This window comes from Mixophyes fleayi, chromosome 5 (assembly GCF_038048845.1).
Source record: "Mixophyes fleayi isolate aMixFle1 chromosome 5, aMixFle1.hap1, whole genome shotgun sequence".
NCBI lineage: Eukaryota > Metazoa > Chordata > Amphibia > Anura > Limnodynastidae > Mixophyes > Mixophyes fleayi.
In genome coordinates, this window is record NC_134406.1 from 243,324,811 (window position 1) to 243,344,746 (window position 19,936).

General features: G+C 39.5%; 1 protein-coding gene across 2 annotated transcripts in view; it reads right to left on the minus strand.

Annotated features, from left to right (window-relative positions):
• The window catches only part of NBN (nibrin), a 45,637-nt gene that overhangs the window by 21,900 nt on the left and 3,801 nt on the right, over positions 1-19,936 (minus strand). Inside the window, exons 2-11 of one of the 2 annotated variants that reach the window (XM_075213765.1) lie at positions 19,008-19,141; positions 16,853-17,001; positions 16,000-16,159; positions 13,464-13,567; positions 10,256-10,373; positions 7,644-7,834; positions 4,033-4,127; positions 2,452-2,590; positions 2,007-2,279; positions 1-46 (exon numbers count right to left, since the gene is read on the minus strand). The exon at positions 1-46 is cut by the window's left edge and continues 402 nt beyond it. In XM_075213765.1, coding sequence (XP_075069866.1) covers positions 1-46; positions 2,007-2,279; positions 2,452-2,590; positions 4,033-4,127; positions 7,644-7,834; positions 10,256-10,373; positions 13,464-13,567; positions 16,000-16,159; positions 16,853-17,001; positions 19,008-19,141 — 1,409 coding nt within the window. Of the gene's footprint in view, positions 47-2,006; positions 2,280-2,451; positions 2,591-4,023; positions 4,128-7,643; positions 7,835-10,255; positions 10,374-13,463; positions 13,568-15,999; positions 16,160-16,852; positions 17,002-19,007; positions 19,142-19,936 lie in introns of both variants that reach the window. The other variant, XM_075213764.1, reaches the window with a different exon arrangement.

A 19,936-nucleotide genomic window follows, 5' to 3' on the forward strand; every position in this document is an offset into this window, starting at 1 on the left:
CAGTTTAGTAGTAGAGGTTTCACAGTCGTCATCTTCGTCTCTGTTCCTTTAACATAAGAATAGGTTAATAAACTATAAGGTCTGTCATAACCATTTTCAGTTATTAATGTGTAAACATTGCAAATTCTTTGCTTTCCATTTTATCAGGAATGTATAAATATTTACTGAAACCTAATTCAATGATTACAACACATACAATGCATTCTCATATGTATGAATGTTCCTTTACACACACACACACGCATGGTCATCCTGTCTGTAAGGAATAAACATTTCCTCTGTTCATTTATTTCCAATGCACAAAAGGTGACAGGTTCTAGGCTGCCGTCACAGCCGGAACCATTCACGCAACATATAGCTCGAGAACATCCTTTAAAAGGAAAATCTACCCATTCACTTACGTATACAGAGTTTAAACAAACATTAAAACAGAGTAAAATGTAATTAAATGTATGCACAGCAAAGCTCTTGTTGAACAAAACACAAAAGAAAACATAACGATGATGCACAAAAATATACCGGTATTTAATCTATTATCTGAAATGCATACGGATAGGGTTCTTTCCTAGAATTTGTAGCGTCATTTCCAAAACATAGTAATGTACATTTGCCGGTGTATTTTCTCTGCCATCCCCCTCTTATTAAAATTATTTAGTAGCGCTCCTCACAGTGACTGTAGGGCTTGGTTGCCATATCTGACTAACATATACAGGGACACAGAGGCACTTGATTGGAGTGTTTTAAGCAATCTAATGACACTTTCTTTATATTATAAGAAGGATGAATGTTGAAGAGCTAGATACATAAAGATAAAAATAGCAACAAACTACAATGTGAATGTATTACAGCATATGATAATGCAGGTAGCTAAACCTAAATAAAAAATCTGCTACATTAGGCATCTGTGTAGTAGGAAAGTGAGTCGAAACAGAACTAGGAGTCCAAATTCACAGGTCAGTAAGTTTAGTGCCAATGGGTTATCAGCCAGATGTTGTCATTTGCAGTTAAACTGTTTCTGAAAAGAGATCATGAATCCAAGCAACAACTTAGCAATAAAACCATATATCAGCATTAATCACAAGCATGTAAAGCTTTCATATCCCCTACATGAGGACTCCAAAACTATAACCACTAGCACACAGTCCAATGACATTATAACCGCCAGTCTCTATCTCCTCCATCAGTGGGGTATTACCATGGACGCTTAATGTCATACAAAGAAGCTCCTCAGTATGAAATGTTTAATGTGTTGCCTATGATTGGAATGTTTCACAGAGGTCTCCTTGAGTTTGGAATCCTGTAAATATGGTGATCAGTCCCCACACAAAGTGCCTCAGTGATGTCACTAGTCCTTAGTAGACTGATAGACCACCACCTCTGTGTGTAGTAAACAGGTTATTATTGAGGGAGAAATGTTTTGCCTATGACTCTATCCTAGAGAAACTGCCAGACTGGCTGTGTGTGAAATGTTTGACATTTATATGGTCAACACCATAATATAGACAGGGTTAGAAAGTCCATAAAAATGACATTGACAGTATTATTAGGTCGACAATTCAAAAATCTCTTCAAAACAATGTAGTTCAAAGAATGCATGAGTGCTCAAAATATATATGCCTGTTATCTATGTTACCGTCAGTAATTATATTATGCTCCAAACCATATTTGCCAATACCTGTAAACTATAGATTAGAAAACACATCCATACCTGGCCTCCTGGGAAGTAATCCAGTTTAGTTAGGTTGTGCTAGGTAACAGACATTGCTAAATACCACCCCCTGCCTCCCAATTCTAATAAAGAATGACGTTCCCTTCTCCACTTTTATTAAAGATGTGATTTATAGATAGAATCGCAGTTTAGTGAAACAAAACCCACAGCCATCTGTTATATTATAATGCATTGGATCAATCATTTCAATACTTCTAAGGTTTACTATTTCTTTGCATTCTGAACAAGGAGAGTTATAGCTCTTATGTCTAGCCACTAATGTATCTTTTGAAGTTACCTTTTCTTGGCAATGGGCTGAAAGTAACTCTGTATTTTATTTGATGGCTGCATTTTCTGTGAGGTTTTCTCTCTGTTTGAGGCAGACATCTCTATTTGGGAGACCCGGCGAGTTCTCTTTTCAGCTGTAGTTTGGTGTTCCTGAAACAAGACAGCCTTGCAGTCTCCACCGATATTGGGTTCACGATCTTCTTCCACCAACACATCGCGCTTACGGCTTCTACCACTGCTCTTGGGCGTCTCTTTAACTTCACGAACTCCGCTCATATCCATACTGAAAAGATCAGAGTATTCCTTTTATTATACCAGTAATCGTACTCATGAGTGTTTGTTCAGAAAACAAAACGGCTACCTCCAAAATGCTAAATACACCTTAAAATAAATATTTAGTTTTTTGACAATAATATCTGAAGCAAAAAACTAATACTGTAAAAGAGATTACCTACCGGTTATCTGTGGGGTCTTGTGGCTCAGTGTTTGCTACGTAAGCCGTGGTATTGAATGTGGTTGCGGGTAATACGGTCTCATCAACAGCCATACTGAGAGAAAGCGTAGATCCCACAATATTATTTCTAGATCTCGTTTCTGGAGAAAGAATAAACAGTGTACAGTGGACAGAGACATACTACAGGGGGTAAATCTGTCAAACTGTGGGTTTGAAAAAGTGGAGATGTTGCCTATAGCAACCAATCACATTCTAGCTTTAATTTTTGTAGAATGTACTAAATAAATAACTAGAATCTGATTGGTTGCTATAGGCAACATCTCCACTTTTTCAAACCTGCAACTTGATGAATTTATCCCCAGATGTACAACAGCAACGTCAAATCTGTTACTGATATCACTTGGTGTTTACAGAAGGATTTTTGTTCCGTCTGAACACACTTAAGAGACTACAATCTGCTTGTTTTTACCAGCACAGTAAAATTTCCGTATGTAATTGATGTCTTATTCATGTAACGTATTAATGTTTGTCTTTGGAAATCATATACCTTGAAGCACCTTTTTCACAGTGCTTAATAAAAGGACAAAATAACGCTTTTTATGTCATTATAATACATTTCATTAATAGGGACATCCATTAGACCAGGGACTGCACAGATATATATTATCAAACAAAGAACCATCTCTCAAATATATATAATTGAATCATTAAACTCCACACAAAATTACATTTTTATTTTAGTTTTGGGTGGTGTTATCATTTAGGAAAATCTATGATGACCTATACTGTTTTTCTTCCGTACAAGTCAGTATAATATAACTCTCTTTAGGTAATGACTAAACACTGTCCACAGACAGCAGCATAATAACGTGGAGGTCGATAAAAACAAAATCAATTAATATAATCCAAACCATGCATGGTTTTGCAATGAACTTAACACAACATACTGATGCATTGCGATGATACGTTTGTTTTAATCATAAGTATTAACTAAGCATATGTCTAGGTCAAACCAATTCCTATTAGCAGGGTCACATGTGTTTTACTGTGTGTATGACGGCATGACATATACTAAACACTGCTTGATCTATTGTGCTGGGCAACACAAATACTGCCAAGAAAAGTGTCTCCAAGGCCAGTTCCATTGAGAAACCAGGAAGTGACCGACAGGAATCACTGTAAAGGCATTTTCTGCTCATCGCATCCTCAGTAAGTGCTGAAGGCAGAAGAACGTGGGGAACTGCATTGTACTAACCGACCTGACCTCTATATACACAAACACTATCTGCTCTCTGCCCTATTAATAAATGCCCTCAATATAAAGGCTGCAGTATACAGCAGTAATGAGCAGAGATGTTAAACAAATGAGATGTGGCAAATATCACACGTTTAAAAAAAATAAAACAAAAAGCTCCCAAAAACATTTTAAGTAAGTATAAAGTAAATAAATTAAACTGCAAACCACATGGATCACACTTCACAATAGCCAAATATCTGAGCATAACGCTACCCCATTGATTGACCCCACCTTATGTCTTCTCCCCTGGCAGAAATAAATAAGGTGCTGTCATACCAGTCTCACCTCTCTTCGCTGAGCAAGGATTGCAATAGATTTCTGTTGACATGTAGATAACGGCTAAACCAATTTCAGCTTCGGGAATACATCTCAGACCTTTACTGTAAAACAAGATTTATCTTTAGTGTATCATCTAACGCAATACAAAATGACTGTTATATACAAATCCAATATAGCTTCACAACATTATGCTGTAGCAAAGCTGAACAATCCTTTGGTGAGTAATAATTAACTTACAGGCCAGAGTGGGAAACTTTGTACAATATAGTACAAAGTGACTCATTTTTTCCAAGATAGTATTACTGCAGTATTGGAACCTCCTGGAGTCTATAAATCTGCTCTCCTGGGTCCATTGCTGGTCACCAGCCGTTACACTCCTGGGTTAAATAGGATCATCTGCATTCATCATCATCATCATTTATTTATATAGCGCCACTAATTCCGCAGCGCTGTACAGAGAACTCATTCACATCAGTCCCTGCCCCATTGGAGCTTACAGTCTAAATTCCCTAACACACACATACAGATAGACAGAGAGAGAGATTAGGGTCAATTTTGATAGCAGCCAATTAACCTACCAGTATGTTTTTGGAGTGTGGGAGGAAACTGGAGCACCCGGAGGAAACCCACGCAATCACAGGGAGAACATACAAACTCCACACAGATAAGGCCATGGTCGGGAATCAAACACATGACGCCAGTGCTGTGAGGCAGAAGTGCTAACCACTAAGCCACTGTGCTGCCCATGGCTATGGATACATTTTACCTTTGTGACCAGTAGGTCCCAGAACAGCATTATTTAATATATTGTATAATTTTGTACCTCTGCCAGAAGACACTGGGGCTGATGCTGAGCGGGTCTTACACCAGTTTGTGCAGCATACCTTACATGAAATCACTCCGCGCATGCCCAGAAAGTGGGCATACGCATATGCAGACTTGCATGATTCTGGAGAGTCGGAAAAGGGTAAGGAAGGGGCATGCCAACGCTGGTCTAGTACAGTAAAGGTGCAGAAACCCACATACACCTGATAGGAGAAGTATATTTTGCACCAGCCAGAGGGCAGGTGATGGTGATACTCGCTGAAGATGACGACTTATCATAAAAAGTTGCATGTACGGTTGATGCAGAGGTAGACGCATGTGTACCATCTGAGCAAACCTTTTTGGGCATCTGAGTCACCCCAAATGGCCGGCAATAAGAGGGGATGGTGAGATTCCATATCCTTTTATTCCCATTTCGAGGAAAATAAATTGCTTCCATACATAAACCAATGGCGCTGATCCTGTACACCAGCGCTCTGCAACCTTCTCTCACCCTCGGCACATCTAAGCCCTTCCCAGAATTCCGCGGCAAGCCATTGCATAATATGAAACGTTCTATAGGAAGTGACTGCAGACCTCCCTGTTCCGAAGAGCTAGCACTTTAAGCCCAGAGACCTGCTGCTGCTTGCTAAACTCACCAAAACGGGATAACCACAGCAAGTAACAGGAAAGGGGCAGTGCTAGCTCCATACCCAGGGAAAGGAGAAGTAGGAAGGAGGGCAGAACTTCTGGGTACAGTGGGAGGGGAAGGTAGGAAAGGAACATACGTGGGAGAGAGGAGGGGCAGAAATTAAGGGGTGTCTCAGACAGTACCTAAAGCAAGGGTGAGAGAGACACAAGTGTAACCCTCAACCTGCAAAAAAAACAAAAAAAAACAAAAAAAACTGCAACTTGAAAAAACAAACAAAAAACAAGCCCAATTCTGTTTGTTGCAAGTGGAATTGGCAACTATGGCAGCAACAGCGTTTTATCCGCGGCACACTTAGCAACATCTCACAGAACACCGATTGCGGAGCACTGCTGTACACCTTACCCTGCACAGACTAACCTCTGCATACACTTTACAATAACCCACCTGATCCACGCATGTACTTGAGCGCTAAGTGACACCCTCTTCCCACTTTACAATAACTGACAGTCCACATAACTAAGAACAAGCAAGGCAGTAGCCACTGAATAACAGTAATTTCTATCAGAGCCTTGTAGCAGTATTTGTCAATGCTGGACCGTGCTTCAGAGGACTAAAGTAAGTATGAGTGTTGACAATTAGTAAAACAAACTATTCTTTAGGGTGGGAAGGAAAATAAAAATGTCCAAAAGGTAGTCAAACATATCATGGGGGACTGGAATCCTTTCTCCTACCATCGCCTGCCTGATTTATTGTACAATCCCTTTCCTATGAACTTTGCATTTAAGCAACGCTGGTTTGTTGGAGCCTCTGGGGAAATCTACTGGATCAGGGAACCAGTAGTCTTAACCCAAAGTCTTGATGAACTCCACTTAATGCTAAAACAGTTTTGGGTTGAGTAATTCTTTCAAGACTTGTGGAGCTTAATATACAGATTGGAGGAAAGAAGAGAAAGGGGGCTCCATGACTGAACCATATAAACACATAAAAGGTTTCAAAGAAGATTCAGGAGGGGAAACTTTTTCAGAATGAGTTGAGCTTTAGAACAAGGGGGACACTTGTTCTAGAGCTGGAATGTGCAGGAGTAATGTTAGAATATAGTATTTTACTGAAAGAGTAGCGGACCCTTGGAACAAACTTGCAGCAGAATTTACACTGCTTGGGGTACCCATATAAACCATTAATAAATAAAAATAGCAGACTGGATTAAACAATTGCTATTTATTTATCAAATCTATGTTTTTATTCTCCAACAGGTCATAATTATTGGATATTTTGCACAGCTGTCCTATCCTAAAACGCTTCATTAAGAGTAAGGATTAAATCCAGCTTGAAGATGCACTGTAGTAAAATGAAGTTGCACAGCAGGGACAAATCTGAAATTTGTAGGTAGATTTAGAGTTGAAACGAGAGTACCCCAGCTCAACGTTAATTCACAGTGTAAAAAAAAAATCTGTCTAGCATTTGTGTGCTACATTCAGAATGAGGCGGTATTTTACATGTATACATTTGCACCCCTGCATCTTAACATGGTTGATATGGTGCAAATTTGTGTCTAGCCTGCAACTAACTATGCTCAGTGTTTACTGCACAAAGATGTTATCAATATATGAAAAGCACATTAAAAATATGAAAATAAGAGTCGATGATCCCGTTCTCACATCTGCCTTCTAAATTGATAACTATGCGTTTTAAAACTTAGAAAAGCAGCACACACTATTTGTCATGCATTAATGTGCGCTAAAAGTACAGCGGTTTGTATTTGGTGAAAGTGCAATGTATGAAAAGCACATTAGTTATGTGTTTTATGTTCCCTGAGCACTTTAAAGAGTGACATTATGGGGCATATTCAATTGTTCCTGTTTTCCGCCGCGGAAAAAGTATACTAAGCCGGATTTCAGCTCGCAGCTCCCTGAGCTGCCGTAATAACGGTATTTACGGGCACTATTACCGTAATGACGGTAATAGTGCGCACGCCGCGTTACTTTAGCCCCTTTTAGCTACTAATTTGTTTTTCATTTCAACCTTTTTGTTTTTAATAAACATCTGCCAGCAAGAATACTAAATATAGCAGACACCTTCACACCTTATTCACATCACATGCCTCTTACATTGATGCTCAGTAAGAGACTATATGGATTAACACAAAGGAATAGTGTTTCACCTCGTTAGAATGTCCAAAGCAGAGGAGATCCAGGTCGGGATAGATTGGGACTCCGATAGCTGTGACTCTGTCATACCCACATCGATAACACAAGTATTGGGATTCTCCAGCAGTGATTGGTTATCTGCTTCTCCCGTCAATAGTTTAGCTTTGCCGCGTCCAAACTGAACTGCTGGACTTAGCTTCTTGTGCTACAAAATAGAACACAATTATTAGTTAAAAAATGTAGGAAAAAGGTCAGAAAGGAGTCAGCAAAATGCGTGAAAATTGATTCTTTACAGAACTATAAATATCAGAATTCTGACACATGGACAGATCTGTCATACGAGACCACTTTAACCACAGAAATGTCTGCTAAGCACTGAGTCAGTCAGTCAATTGCTGCAAAAACAAAATGATTTGGTAGAGAACTGAAATATCTCCAAGTTTTAGTCACTGTTTTACTATAGGATACTGGTAATGTCAGTGGCTTAAACATAAAGTAGGGGTGTAGGTAAAGCATTCATGGTGTATTTTGTTGCCGGTATCATCTGCACATATCCAAGTCAGCATCGCTAACAAGAGGGGCTGATACACGGGCAGCCCACAAGTAGAGTCCTCTTGGACCTGCCGCCTGCGCTCGTCCTCCTGACGCTTCAGACCTAAGATGCTTGAGGTCCCAGATTAGCTAACAGTAATAGCTATCATTGGGAGCCTGGAGAGGCGTGGGGACCACAGAGCAGGGGGCTGTCACTTATTAGGACCGCCATTCCGAGAGCCTGATGTTACCATGGCCCCTAGCAGTGCTAAGGAGGACCACCCATAATTCACAGCAGAGCGAGGAGATGAGGGATCACTTCTTAAAATGTTAACAATATAAAGGAGTGCAATTACCCTTTAATTCACTTTGCAGTGAACATTAACAATGAGCAACTCTATAGCACATGCTGAGCTTCTAACACTTGGGGGTAAATGTATTATACTCCGAGTTTTTCAAGTCGCCGGAAATCGGAAAAAAATCGGAGTATAATACATTTACCCCCAGTTGTCTTCCCAGAAAAGGTCTTAATTATATGCTGGAACTGCTAAAATCTATACTTCCCACGTTATTGTGCAGCAAGAGGCTTATCATACATAATTACTGCTGCATTACCATGTAGTGTGTGTGGTAGTAAATATCTGCCTGCCACTCTTCATTCTGATTGCTGTGATGACATCACCACATGTGGGGGCGCTCTACCAGGTCTGCATCTGATTGGAGGAGCCGCAGACTTCAATTCATTCACACATTTCATATGATCTTAATATTCAAGGTGTTTTTGGTATTCACTATTGGACATATATGTTATTCCTTCATACCGTATCCTATTTACCCCTAACAGGGTTACAATTTACAGATTCATATATGGAAAATATACCTAAAGAACAAACATATGGGTCAACTATTAAAGGACAATTTGCAGCTATATTGTTATAATTTTTAATGTTTTATAGATCGATATCCTAATCACCAAATCGACCTGTACATCTCCAGTCTCCGAACTCTTAATGCCACACATCACAAAATCACTGTTCTCAGTGATAAGTGCTGGGGCTTTCCGGGGACAATATACATCTGCATACGAGGAACACATCTGACAATTCCATTATAGTGTCCAAATAGAAGACTTTCTGTAACTAGTCCCTTTGGCTAATCATGTAAAGCTCCATAGCAAAAGCTTTTAAGGATTCATTTCAAAGCATCCATTCATTGGAATGGGGTTTGTACGTATAGAACACATGCTTTAACAGTTGGGACAAAGAATTACATTTTCCTCCAGTGATTTACAGAGCTTTTGATAAACTTACAAAAGGTTGGAAAAAAAAAATAAAATAAAAAAATAAATAAAAAAATATCGACCTTTAGTAGACCCGCTTCCCCCTATAGAATGTAATACAATGTGTACCACATTCTTCCCATACTGTCATGAAGAAGATCTGTTATGAACGACATACAGGATGAACTGTTCTCTCCATTGTCAGCATACATTAATTCAGCCAACCCCTAAAGTCCCTGTTAGTAAGCTACCGAGTTAGTACAATTATCTATATGTAACAGTCATAATGATTTGTAAAACAAACTTTTCATAGCAAGGACCATACAGAGGACAAGGGTCCATCAGATGTTATTGAAAGACAGAAGGATTTACCATGAGCACGGGAAGGGTTCTTTACTGTAAGTGAGGTTAAGCTGTGGAATCCTTACCACATAAGGGGGAAGCTGTTCTTACAAGAAATTGTGTCTATAGCTATAATTAGTAGAGGACATTAGTTGGGGAACTGATTAAGATAATTTATCTGGCTGATGTTTAGGGCCACAAAGGGATTTTATTCCTCCCTGTGAGGCTAAATTGGCAACTGTCACACTGGACGGGGTTGGTTTTGCTGGATCAATACATAATGTATGAAAAAGGTGAACTGAATGGAGCTGTTCCTTTTTTTCATCCTATGGAAAAGATTTACATTTATCCATATAGTTTATGCCATCTGTATAACATACACATAATTATATATTTAGTTAATTCCATGCAGCAAGTGGGAAATACCATCTAATGTAACTGGAGCCAGGAAATACATAGAGAAACCTCACACACCTGCTTTGCTGTCAGAAACAGAAATGTTTTGTCTTTGAAGATAGTTTTTCTTCTTGCATTTTCCGAGAGGTCCAAAGACTCGGACTGTAGAGAAGGTTCATCAATTACCGGCATGAAGCTGGGGTGACAAAATAAAAATATGGCATTTATTTTCAATTAATCGTATTTAATGCCAAAATAACATGGACAGCTATAAAAACAATACAAGGGATATGGACGGACAAATAGCACCTGTAATTCTGGAGACTCGTAAGGTCTGTGTTTTAAGTAGAGATCTCCGGCTAAAACTTCTCTAGATATTATTTTCCGCCACTTCAGACCTGGGTTCTAGTTGCCGAGCGCCATCTTGAGACCCTGAACTCCACGTTTTCCACACAGAATTTTCTGATAACCTATCCCAAAAGCCATCACACTTGCACAGCAAACATCTGTCGGAAGTCAGCTGTCTATACCCCTGTGGCAAACACGGAGATATCTTCTACTGAGTGGTCCTTTGTGCTTTACAGATACCCTGCAGTAGTTTATCAGCACCAGAGCTGTAGACCTCCTGATATTAGCTGCGAGCTGGCTGAGGGCAATATACCAGCACTGACAACGGGGTGTGTGTGACCTGAGGAACCCAGATACCCAACTACCACTAACACTGCTAGCAGAGTACTGCAAACATAAATCCACATATTGAGATGACATTTACTGGGACCCGTGATCGGTAGAGAGGAGATCCAGAATTCTGATCTAAGCACTTATACTGTGTCTGAAGTGCTATTAGCTTATATGGCTATTTGCAAACTGCTACTCAGATGTACATGTGCATCTCCTACTTGAGGGTGGTATTTTATCTTTTGGCTGCCTCACCAATTTAATTAGCACAGACTGCTGTAACGTGTCCACTGTTTAAACTTCTATAGCTCCGTATTGCAGATCTCTCCATTTTTAACAGCTACACTGCCATCTTGTGGCTGTTAAGGAAATTGCATACCAAGATATATTTCTTATCCTCTCCATATTTCATTACTGTGCACAATGTTTTGTCCCAAGATATACACAATCTTTGTGAGCGGATGTTCACAATTTATTGAAAATGGCTGCCTAATGCCACCAAGTCGGCGGTGACAACCGCTAAATTTGCAGTACATCTCAGCAATATCCTGGATATTAACTAACCTAGTACACTAACCGCTCCGATTTGTAGATGGGTTAAGATAGGAGAGGCTCCTCCAAGAAAGGATCAACAAACCTAACAAACTCAACTCATCGTTCTGATTTGCTTCAATTTCTGAAGACCTCCAGCTCGCCGACAATGTCTGAGCATCTCCAATCGTCTTCTTCTGCCTCGTCAGTTTCTTCTGGCTCGCCATCCTTAAATACTCGTCAGCTTTCTAATCTTCCACCAGGCTCTCATGACACAAATGAGTTTCTACAATTGCTTAAGTCTCTACCAACTAAACAAGACTTACAGACTAAGGTGGACTTTGAGAAACTGTAAATTAAGTTGAAATATATAGTTCGCAAAGAAGTGGCAAATATTCAGAACTCTCTCGCATCACAAGACTGTCAGTTTTGGAAGAAAGTAAAGAGGTTGTTATAGAGAATCACAATAGCCTTAAGGAGGTGGTCACCCGCCAAGACACAGAACTGAAGTTGTTACAAACAAGGATGGGTGACCTAGATAACAGGGGTCGCAGAAACAATCTACGGGTAAGTGGAATCCCGGAAGACAAATCCCGACACAAGGCTTGGTTGATGTTTTAACAAAAATCTTTAACGAAATCCTGGAACAAGTCTCAAATGAGCTTATTACATTTGATAGAGCTCATAGAGCCCTCTGCCCGAGAGGGGTTCAAACTGAAAAGCTTGAGATGTAATTTGCAGGCTCCACTACTTTACCCAGAAGGAGGAGATCCTCAACATAGTCAGGCGTCTGGAAATGTTGAATTTGATGGAAACATTATACAAATACAAGGTCCTCTCCAGATGGTATCTCTGTCCTAAAGTCCTCGCTAAAATGTATCCCGGGACCCCTAATACTTGTTGGAGATGTATTTGGCTATTGGGACACCATTACACATTTAGTGGGAATGTCCATCTTTAAGACCATTTTGGGATGGAGTCATTGCTACTTCAAAAGAAATTATAAAAACTGAAGTACCAGGTGATCCGAGCTTCTGGTTATTAAATTAGACAAAGATTTCAATGTCATTATATAAAAAAATCCTTGTTCAAGCATCTAAATAGTGCCGCACAGGCAGTGATTCCTGTACATTGGGGATCCTCCTCTCCTCCAACTCTGAAAGAATGGCTCACCCGCATTGCATTTTATTGGTATATGGATGATCTGATTCTCTGCTCTTCTGATAGGTTTAATGATTATTGTGTCACATGGTTCTATTGGCTGGAATTTCAAGAAACCTAAAAATATTCTGCTTTATCTAAATAGTCCCCTTTTTGCTGAGTTTCTTATTGAATTATTAATTATTTTTCAGCTGAAAGAGAAAGTTAATTATCACTAGAACTATTTGGAATTATATTCTGTGTATCTGCATCTATTGTCACATGTGTGAGCTCAGCAGAGATAAAATGACATCATTCACAGATTCCAATGAAATCAGCCACCCAAGTGGGAACATGAATATAGAAGATCATAAATTACTTCTTATAAATGCAACACTTAGACATAAAATGAACGCTGTTTAATTCTATTATTGTTTATTTACACAGCGCGCTGTACAGAGACACACTCACATAGGTAGACAGAAACACAACAGGGATTATTTTGTCAGCTGCCAATTGACCTACTAATGTTTTTGGACTATAGAAGAAAACAGGAGAACACACGCAAACACGGGGAGAACATACAAATTCCACACAGACAGGGCCCTGGTCAGGATTTAAACTCAAGACCCCAGTTATGTGAGGCAGAAATACTAACCATATGTTTTAATTTTAATCTGTCTCCTTTACCAATGACAGGTATGTAAGTCAGTGAAAACAGACATAGCAGACATTAGTAGTTTAAAGAGAAAGGGAACGACCCGCTGTCGTTTCAGGGAGAGTAATAACAGCGTAATTACATCAGTAGATTTTACATTCTAAAGTTCAACTAGACAAATCCTGATGATTACAACACATCACTATGGGTTTATGTGCAGAACAGATATAACCCACATTTTACAACCATATTATAAATAAAACAAGCATATTAAGATACCTGGTAAGTGTGGGTAGTGGCTGCTTCTGCTGGATGGATGTAATCATCTCATTGAAGTACTCTGGTTTTATAATGGATCTGCCGCAAATTAACGCACATATTGTCTAGAATAGAATAAATCAAATCACTTTGATATGCTTGACAAGGTGTTCCAGTACTGCATGCAGAACATAATACTGTAATACTGGAAAATGTATGGTTTAAAATAGACATTACAAAATAAAAGCACTTCATGTGAACGGCACACGTCAGTCAGACATGACTGTATGTATTTGTGCTCCAACTATCACCGATATAACATTCAGGTCAGAGAATGAATTACAGAGAAGGAACTACTGGACATTTGTGCAAACATTCTATTTTTACTGTCCGTTCCCGAAATGATATCACATGCATTCATTATATAATTGCCTGCAGAGACACAACATCTAACAATAATGAGTATATTGTGATGGATTCAAACTCTGCATACCATGTACTGGTAAAGCTCTACACACTTTGCTATGCCATATAGTAAAGCGGACAATACACGTTAAAATACAACCTTAGGAGCCAATCTATGTAACTGTTAGCAAATTAAAGCGCGAGTGTGGTGGACATATTAAATATGATGTCTGAATCAATCCATTAATCTGATCATGTTTCAAACATTTTATCCCCACATGAAAGTTTATCAAATAACATCTAAAGTCAATTGTTCATTATAAAACTTGAAATAGTTTTTTGTTTGTTTTTTTAAAACATATATTCTATTTTGGGTAAGGACCAAGTACAGAGAAAAGACCTCCCATGGATTACAACAGTTTTGAAACAATTTTTTCGTTTCTGCTGCTGGGTTTGGAGAATTGCCATCCATCATCAATCACATACACTATCATAAAGCCACACATGGCTGATCGTGAGCACCAAGCAACACAACAACTGCCCAATGTGGCCATAAACATCGCTAGCTGATTTTATAAGATCCAAATGCTTGGGCCAGACAACTTTTTGGGTACACTGGGAGCTGTTAGTGTGAATGGGAAATAATCACACACTTAGGCAATAGCGGTCAACTTTTGACTGCGTTTACCAACATGCCAGATAATGGTATAGGTTTTACTAAAGAAATATCGTGGGTGCAGCCGCTATTGGAGCCTGGAGGTGAGGGTGTTCCGGTAATAGCCCCTTCGAGGTCCTCTCACTGCCCCAAGCCCCAGCAGCACTACTCCAGGCCCCCTCTCTGCTCTAAAAAAACAGAGTGGAGTCCTCTTCTGAGTTGGACTGAGTGTGCTCTTTTCAGAGTAGAGCAGGGGGCCCAGGAGGCTGCAGCGGCATCAGCAGGGGCCCCTACCCAAGTTTTGCTATGGGGTACGGTGGAGCAGTGTTCTGTACTGCCGACACATGGAACAATCTTGGGCCAAGTTTCTGATGTTACAACATATGACCATCATAACCTTAGTCTTATGTGTCTTAAAAAAACAGCAGGAATTAATATATTTATTAAACTGGGGGTTTGAAAGAGTGGAGATGTTGCCTATAGCAACCAATCAGATCATAGTTATCATTTAGTTAGTATATTTTACAAAATGATAGCTAGAATCTGATTGGTTGCTATAGGCAACATCTCCACTTTTTTCAAACCCTCAGTTTAGTAAATATAGCCCACAGTGTTTTTAGTTGTATCTTTGGATAAAGACCTGTGTGGCACTTATAGAAAAACTATTCTACAAGTAATTATGTAGAAAAGGTACTGCTGTCCGTGCCATATAATTAGATTCGCAATTCCATTTTTTGATCTGTCCTAGAATTAGTTGCTGTGGGCAACAACGTCTTTTCTACAGTTACTTGGAAAAGAGTTTTTATAAATGCCACCCACTGTCTCCAAGAAATGTCTTCATCTACAGATACAAGTGTCTGCAGACTGCTGTCCGCCAGGAGTGGTTCTTGGTGGTCCCCTCTCTCTCCCTCTCTCCTCTATTCTAGCATCTCTCTTATTTCTTCCCTTCAAACAGACGTCTGATAAGAATACAAACAATAGTAGTAGAGAAGTGGAGTGACGGACACATTACTACACCCAATAAGAAAGCCACGAACAAGATGATGGTGCTAGCACTAGCTGTTCAGAAGGACAGAAATAGCTGCAGACCCTTGTCCAGTCCTTGCAGATCACAGTTGAGGGTTTATGTAATTGGCAAGTGGGATGTTTGGGTGGCTGATTCAGGTAGGTGAAAACTTTGTGTCGTGGGTCTGATTGACCGCACTAATGCAGAATTCGTTCTTTGTGTAAACCTTTAAACCACAAAACCTAAAAATCTCAACAAAAACAAACAACATTACGATATATTACTGATACAGAGTATTTTAATGAAAGATTAGCAATAATGGAAAATGTGGGCGAGATGGGAGGGCAATTATCAAAAATGCATTCTATTTGTGTTTATTTGATAGAAGTATTACCCAATGCATCCTAGTGCTCAGTGCCATGAAGAGGAGTTTAGAAAAGGACTTGTCTATGTCATGCAGATGGGGATACACTATATATTGGGTCACCTACCTTGATGGTAACTTTTACAGACGTCATAACCAGGTGAGTACATTTCTCTGTCCAGTTATTCACAACGTGGCCGCCTAGTGAGAGCACAGCCTGGGTTACAGAACTCTTCTCCGAGGCGTTCAAGCAAGATGAACAAGCAACTAAAGGCTCATACATCACCCTGGAGGGAAGGGAATAAAAGAATTACATACAACACATGGTACAAACACTGAAATGTAACAGTCTTCATTATATGCTGTGATGAGCAATATGACCCTCCAGCTGCTGATGAACTACATCTCCCAGGATGCCCAGGGAGCCACATGGAGTTCAGCAAAGGCCAAAGTGCTGAACGTTGCAGTCCTTTCATGAAGTAAACTTTACCATTACTCAATAAATTACTCTTCAATCCCTACACCAATGCAGGATACAAGAACAGTTTTGCAGGTTTCTTGTTTTACACATAATAATAAAAATATTTTTTTTATTATTTTAATATGGGGCCTTTCTCTAAACATGACTGTATAGAAGGAACCCACACATGGATTGATTCATTGTATTAAAATTACAAGATCTTATTATTGCAGTTTGTACGCACAGAACAGCCCGATACATTTGATATAGAGAGCATGGATAGAAAGGGGATTGCTTAATCTGATTGTCTAATCTGCCCCACACATAGTGATACAATCTTCTGAACATTGTTCTGTATTAAAGATTTCAATTAAATGTTTGTGCCATTCACAGAGCAACTAATATGATCCCACGGTGACAAAATAATAACAATCATTTTATTTTTTTTAAAAAAATAAAACATTGATTGTGGCCAGTAGATGACCACCAAGCAGGAGATGGATAATGAAGGACGTCTTACCTGAACTTGCTATTGTAGACACCAAATGTGATCTTGTCTCCAGATTTCAGATCCCTGGAACTGCCGTTCCCCATCTTCTCTCCATTAATAAAGGTGCCATACTTTGAGGAATCTTTAATTGTTAGAAAAGGAATCACGTCTGGATGACCCTGAATGAAGAAGAGCTTGTATCACAGGAAAGCCTACAAGAGCGGCCTTAATACAGATCCTATGAGACAATATACGGTTATAAGGTTAGGACTACCATGTGTCCCAGAGAGCCCTATAACTAAATAACTATAATAAGGTAGACAAGACTGGATCACTAGAAATGGATATCGCAGCCATTGTAGGGCATCAGTAGGTGAGGGATGGCTTTTTTACAGTAGATTCATGTCAAAGTAGAAGAGAAATAGTACAGGGAGAAGTCACTGAGAGATTATAGTCTATCATTGCTTCACTCTACACCAGGGGGTACATCTGTCATGTTTAATGTAATTTATGGAGTCATCTTGACCACATCCGCTCCAGATCTACAAGGATTATTTTAAAAGATGTTCTGTACATTTATTGCAACGAGTCAGCCAGCTACTTCAGCGACAGCTTTAAGATGATTAGTTCAGTACGTTACTTTCCAGCCCCTTAGTTATGGAGATAAATCCTCTTGTGATGGTCCAAATGATGATGTCACTTGTTCATTGGAAATTATCTATTTATATACTGTCACTATATTACACTGCAGTCCTTACAGTCTAAGCTCCCCATCAGACACACACACTGTGGTCTATCTCTCTCAGCAGCCAATTAACCTACCAGTATGTCCTGGAGTGCGGGAGGAAACACAGGCACACGTGGGGAGAGCATACAAGCACCACAGATAGTGCCCTGGTCGGAATCACACCCATGTATGACTTTCTGTTCTCACTAAACTTATCACTATGGGCGCGATTTAGAGTCGGGAGTAAGACCAACTCCAGGTCGCAAAACTCGGCTTTGCTTTACTGTGCGTGCCTCTTAGGAAGAGTGTCTTTTGTGGCACCCTAAGGCCTGGTGTAAAGATACCGGCTGCTGTTGTTTTCTTTCTTTCTTTGTTTATTTTAACAACAGTAATAACAAAAAACAAAATAAACAAACAATCCCCCCCATCCCCCCCGCCAATAGGCACAGGAATTTTGCAGCCATAAGTTTATTGGGCCTACTCTAGATCAGGACATGTCTGAAGCCAAGAGGGATTTGTTAAGATGTCAGCTACGCATAGGGGAACCTTAACATTATTGTTTCTTAGGTGAAACCAATCTATGGTCAATCCATGGGAGGCTTTGAACATAGTCTATATGGTGGAAGACCCTGTGATTGGCAAGTCAAAGCTCTATTCTAGTAAAGAAAGACAGCAAGTCATATGTGTCAAACAAAAGCTTGCTGCCGCTGAGCAAGAGGGTCTGCAGACTTCATGTGGGGCTCAAAGACAACAAAGAAAGCCTTCCACTATTACCAATCTATTCTGAGATAGAAGACAGATGGTATAATAAAGAATGTAAAGTTATTGAATAAGATGTTAGGGTACAAAGTTTGCACAATGACATGACGGAAGGTAAAGATGCCTGCAGATTGGATGGGAAGAATAAAGACTTGAGCTGGGGTACACACTACAGAAATTTCAACCAACTTTTTATGCCGAGCGATTTTACATGCGATCGATGTTCCGATCGCTCGGTCCATGGACTGCATACACACTAGTCTTGTTTAGGACGATAAAGGGAAGAGCGGATGTCTCTTTAGCGACTTTTTACAGCCATGTTGCCGTGAGCAACGACTAATTTTGTACTCACTGTTGTGGATCGGTCGGCAACCTATACACACTACACAATGGAAACGAGATTGGAATGAAAATATTAAACAGTACGACCAACCAAATGAGGCGACAATCGTCCATTTGGGCAGACTTTCGACCATCGTGTCACTGCACACACTGACCCGACTTTTGAACGAGCGGTTGTATGTCGGCTGATTTAGCCGATTATTGGACGAAAACAGTGTAGTGTGTTCCCAGCTTAATTCACTCAGCCAGAATTCCAAGAGCACTCGTTAATTAGTTGGTAAACATCATAATATTCATATTAAACACAGCCAGCAAATCGCGCACATAGACTTCTGTATTCTGATCACCAAAACTTACCAAGCTAGAGAGAGAGTGGCTGACAGTAAAGGCTGCATGAGCTCTACTAATGGACTGGTCATCTTCAATTAAAACAGCGCAGTTCTTGCGTCCCACAACATAGTCCGTACTGGTGAGAAAGTGATAAATCTGTCCTGTGAAAAGAAAACATGCGATTTACAAAGGACATAAAAAAAATAAATATTGAGGGACATTATGGAAACACGGTGCAGTAACCTGTAGCAACCGGACGTTGGTACTAGAAAAAGTGCAGAATCTGATCTGTTGCTATGGGTTACAGCACATGTTTCTGGTGCATCAGTTTTCATAAGTAACAATAAAAGGACTAAACCAACTATTATGGGTATAAACAAAAGTTTCTTTCAATCAACAGATGTCTACAACACAGTTCTAAAAGGAACAGGCATCTAAATCTATAATAGTAATTGTATAATAGTATTACCCAGGATTAATACCAATGTACTGCTTACAATTAATTAACTGACTGACTAATGCACATAGAGAAACACTACAGACAGGAGGAGTTGAAGAAAATAATATTCAAAACTTCATCTAGGGTTCAACTCCAACTTAAAGGGTGAAATGATAACTCTGGGCCTGATTCATTAAGGATCTTAACTTGAGAAACTTCTTATTTCAGTCTCCTGGACAAAACCATGTTATAATGGAAGGGGTGCAAATTAGCATTCTGTTTTGCACATAAGTTAAATACTGACTGTTTTTTCATGTAGCACATAAATAGCAACTTTAAATTTTAGTGTACAAATAAGCGATCAAGTATTTGTGTGCTACATGAAAAAACAGTCAGTATTTAACTTATGTGCAAAACAGAATGCTAATTTGCACCCCTTCCATTATAACATGGTTTTGTCCAGGAGACTGAAATAAGAAGTTTCTCAAGTTAAGATCCTTAATGAATCAGGCACTAT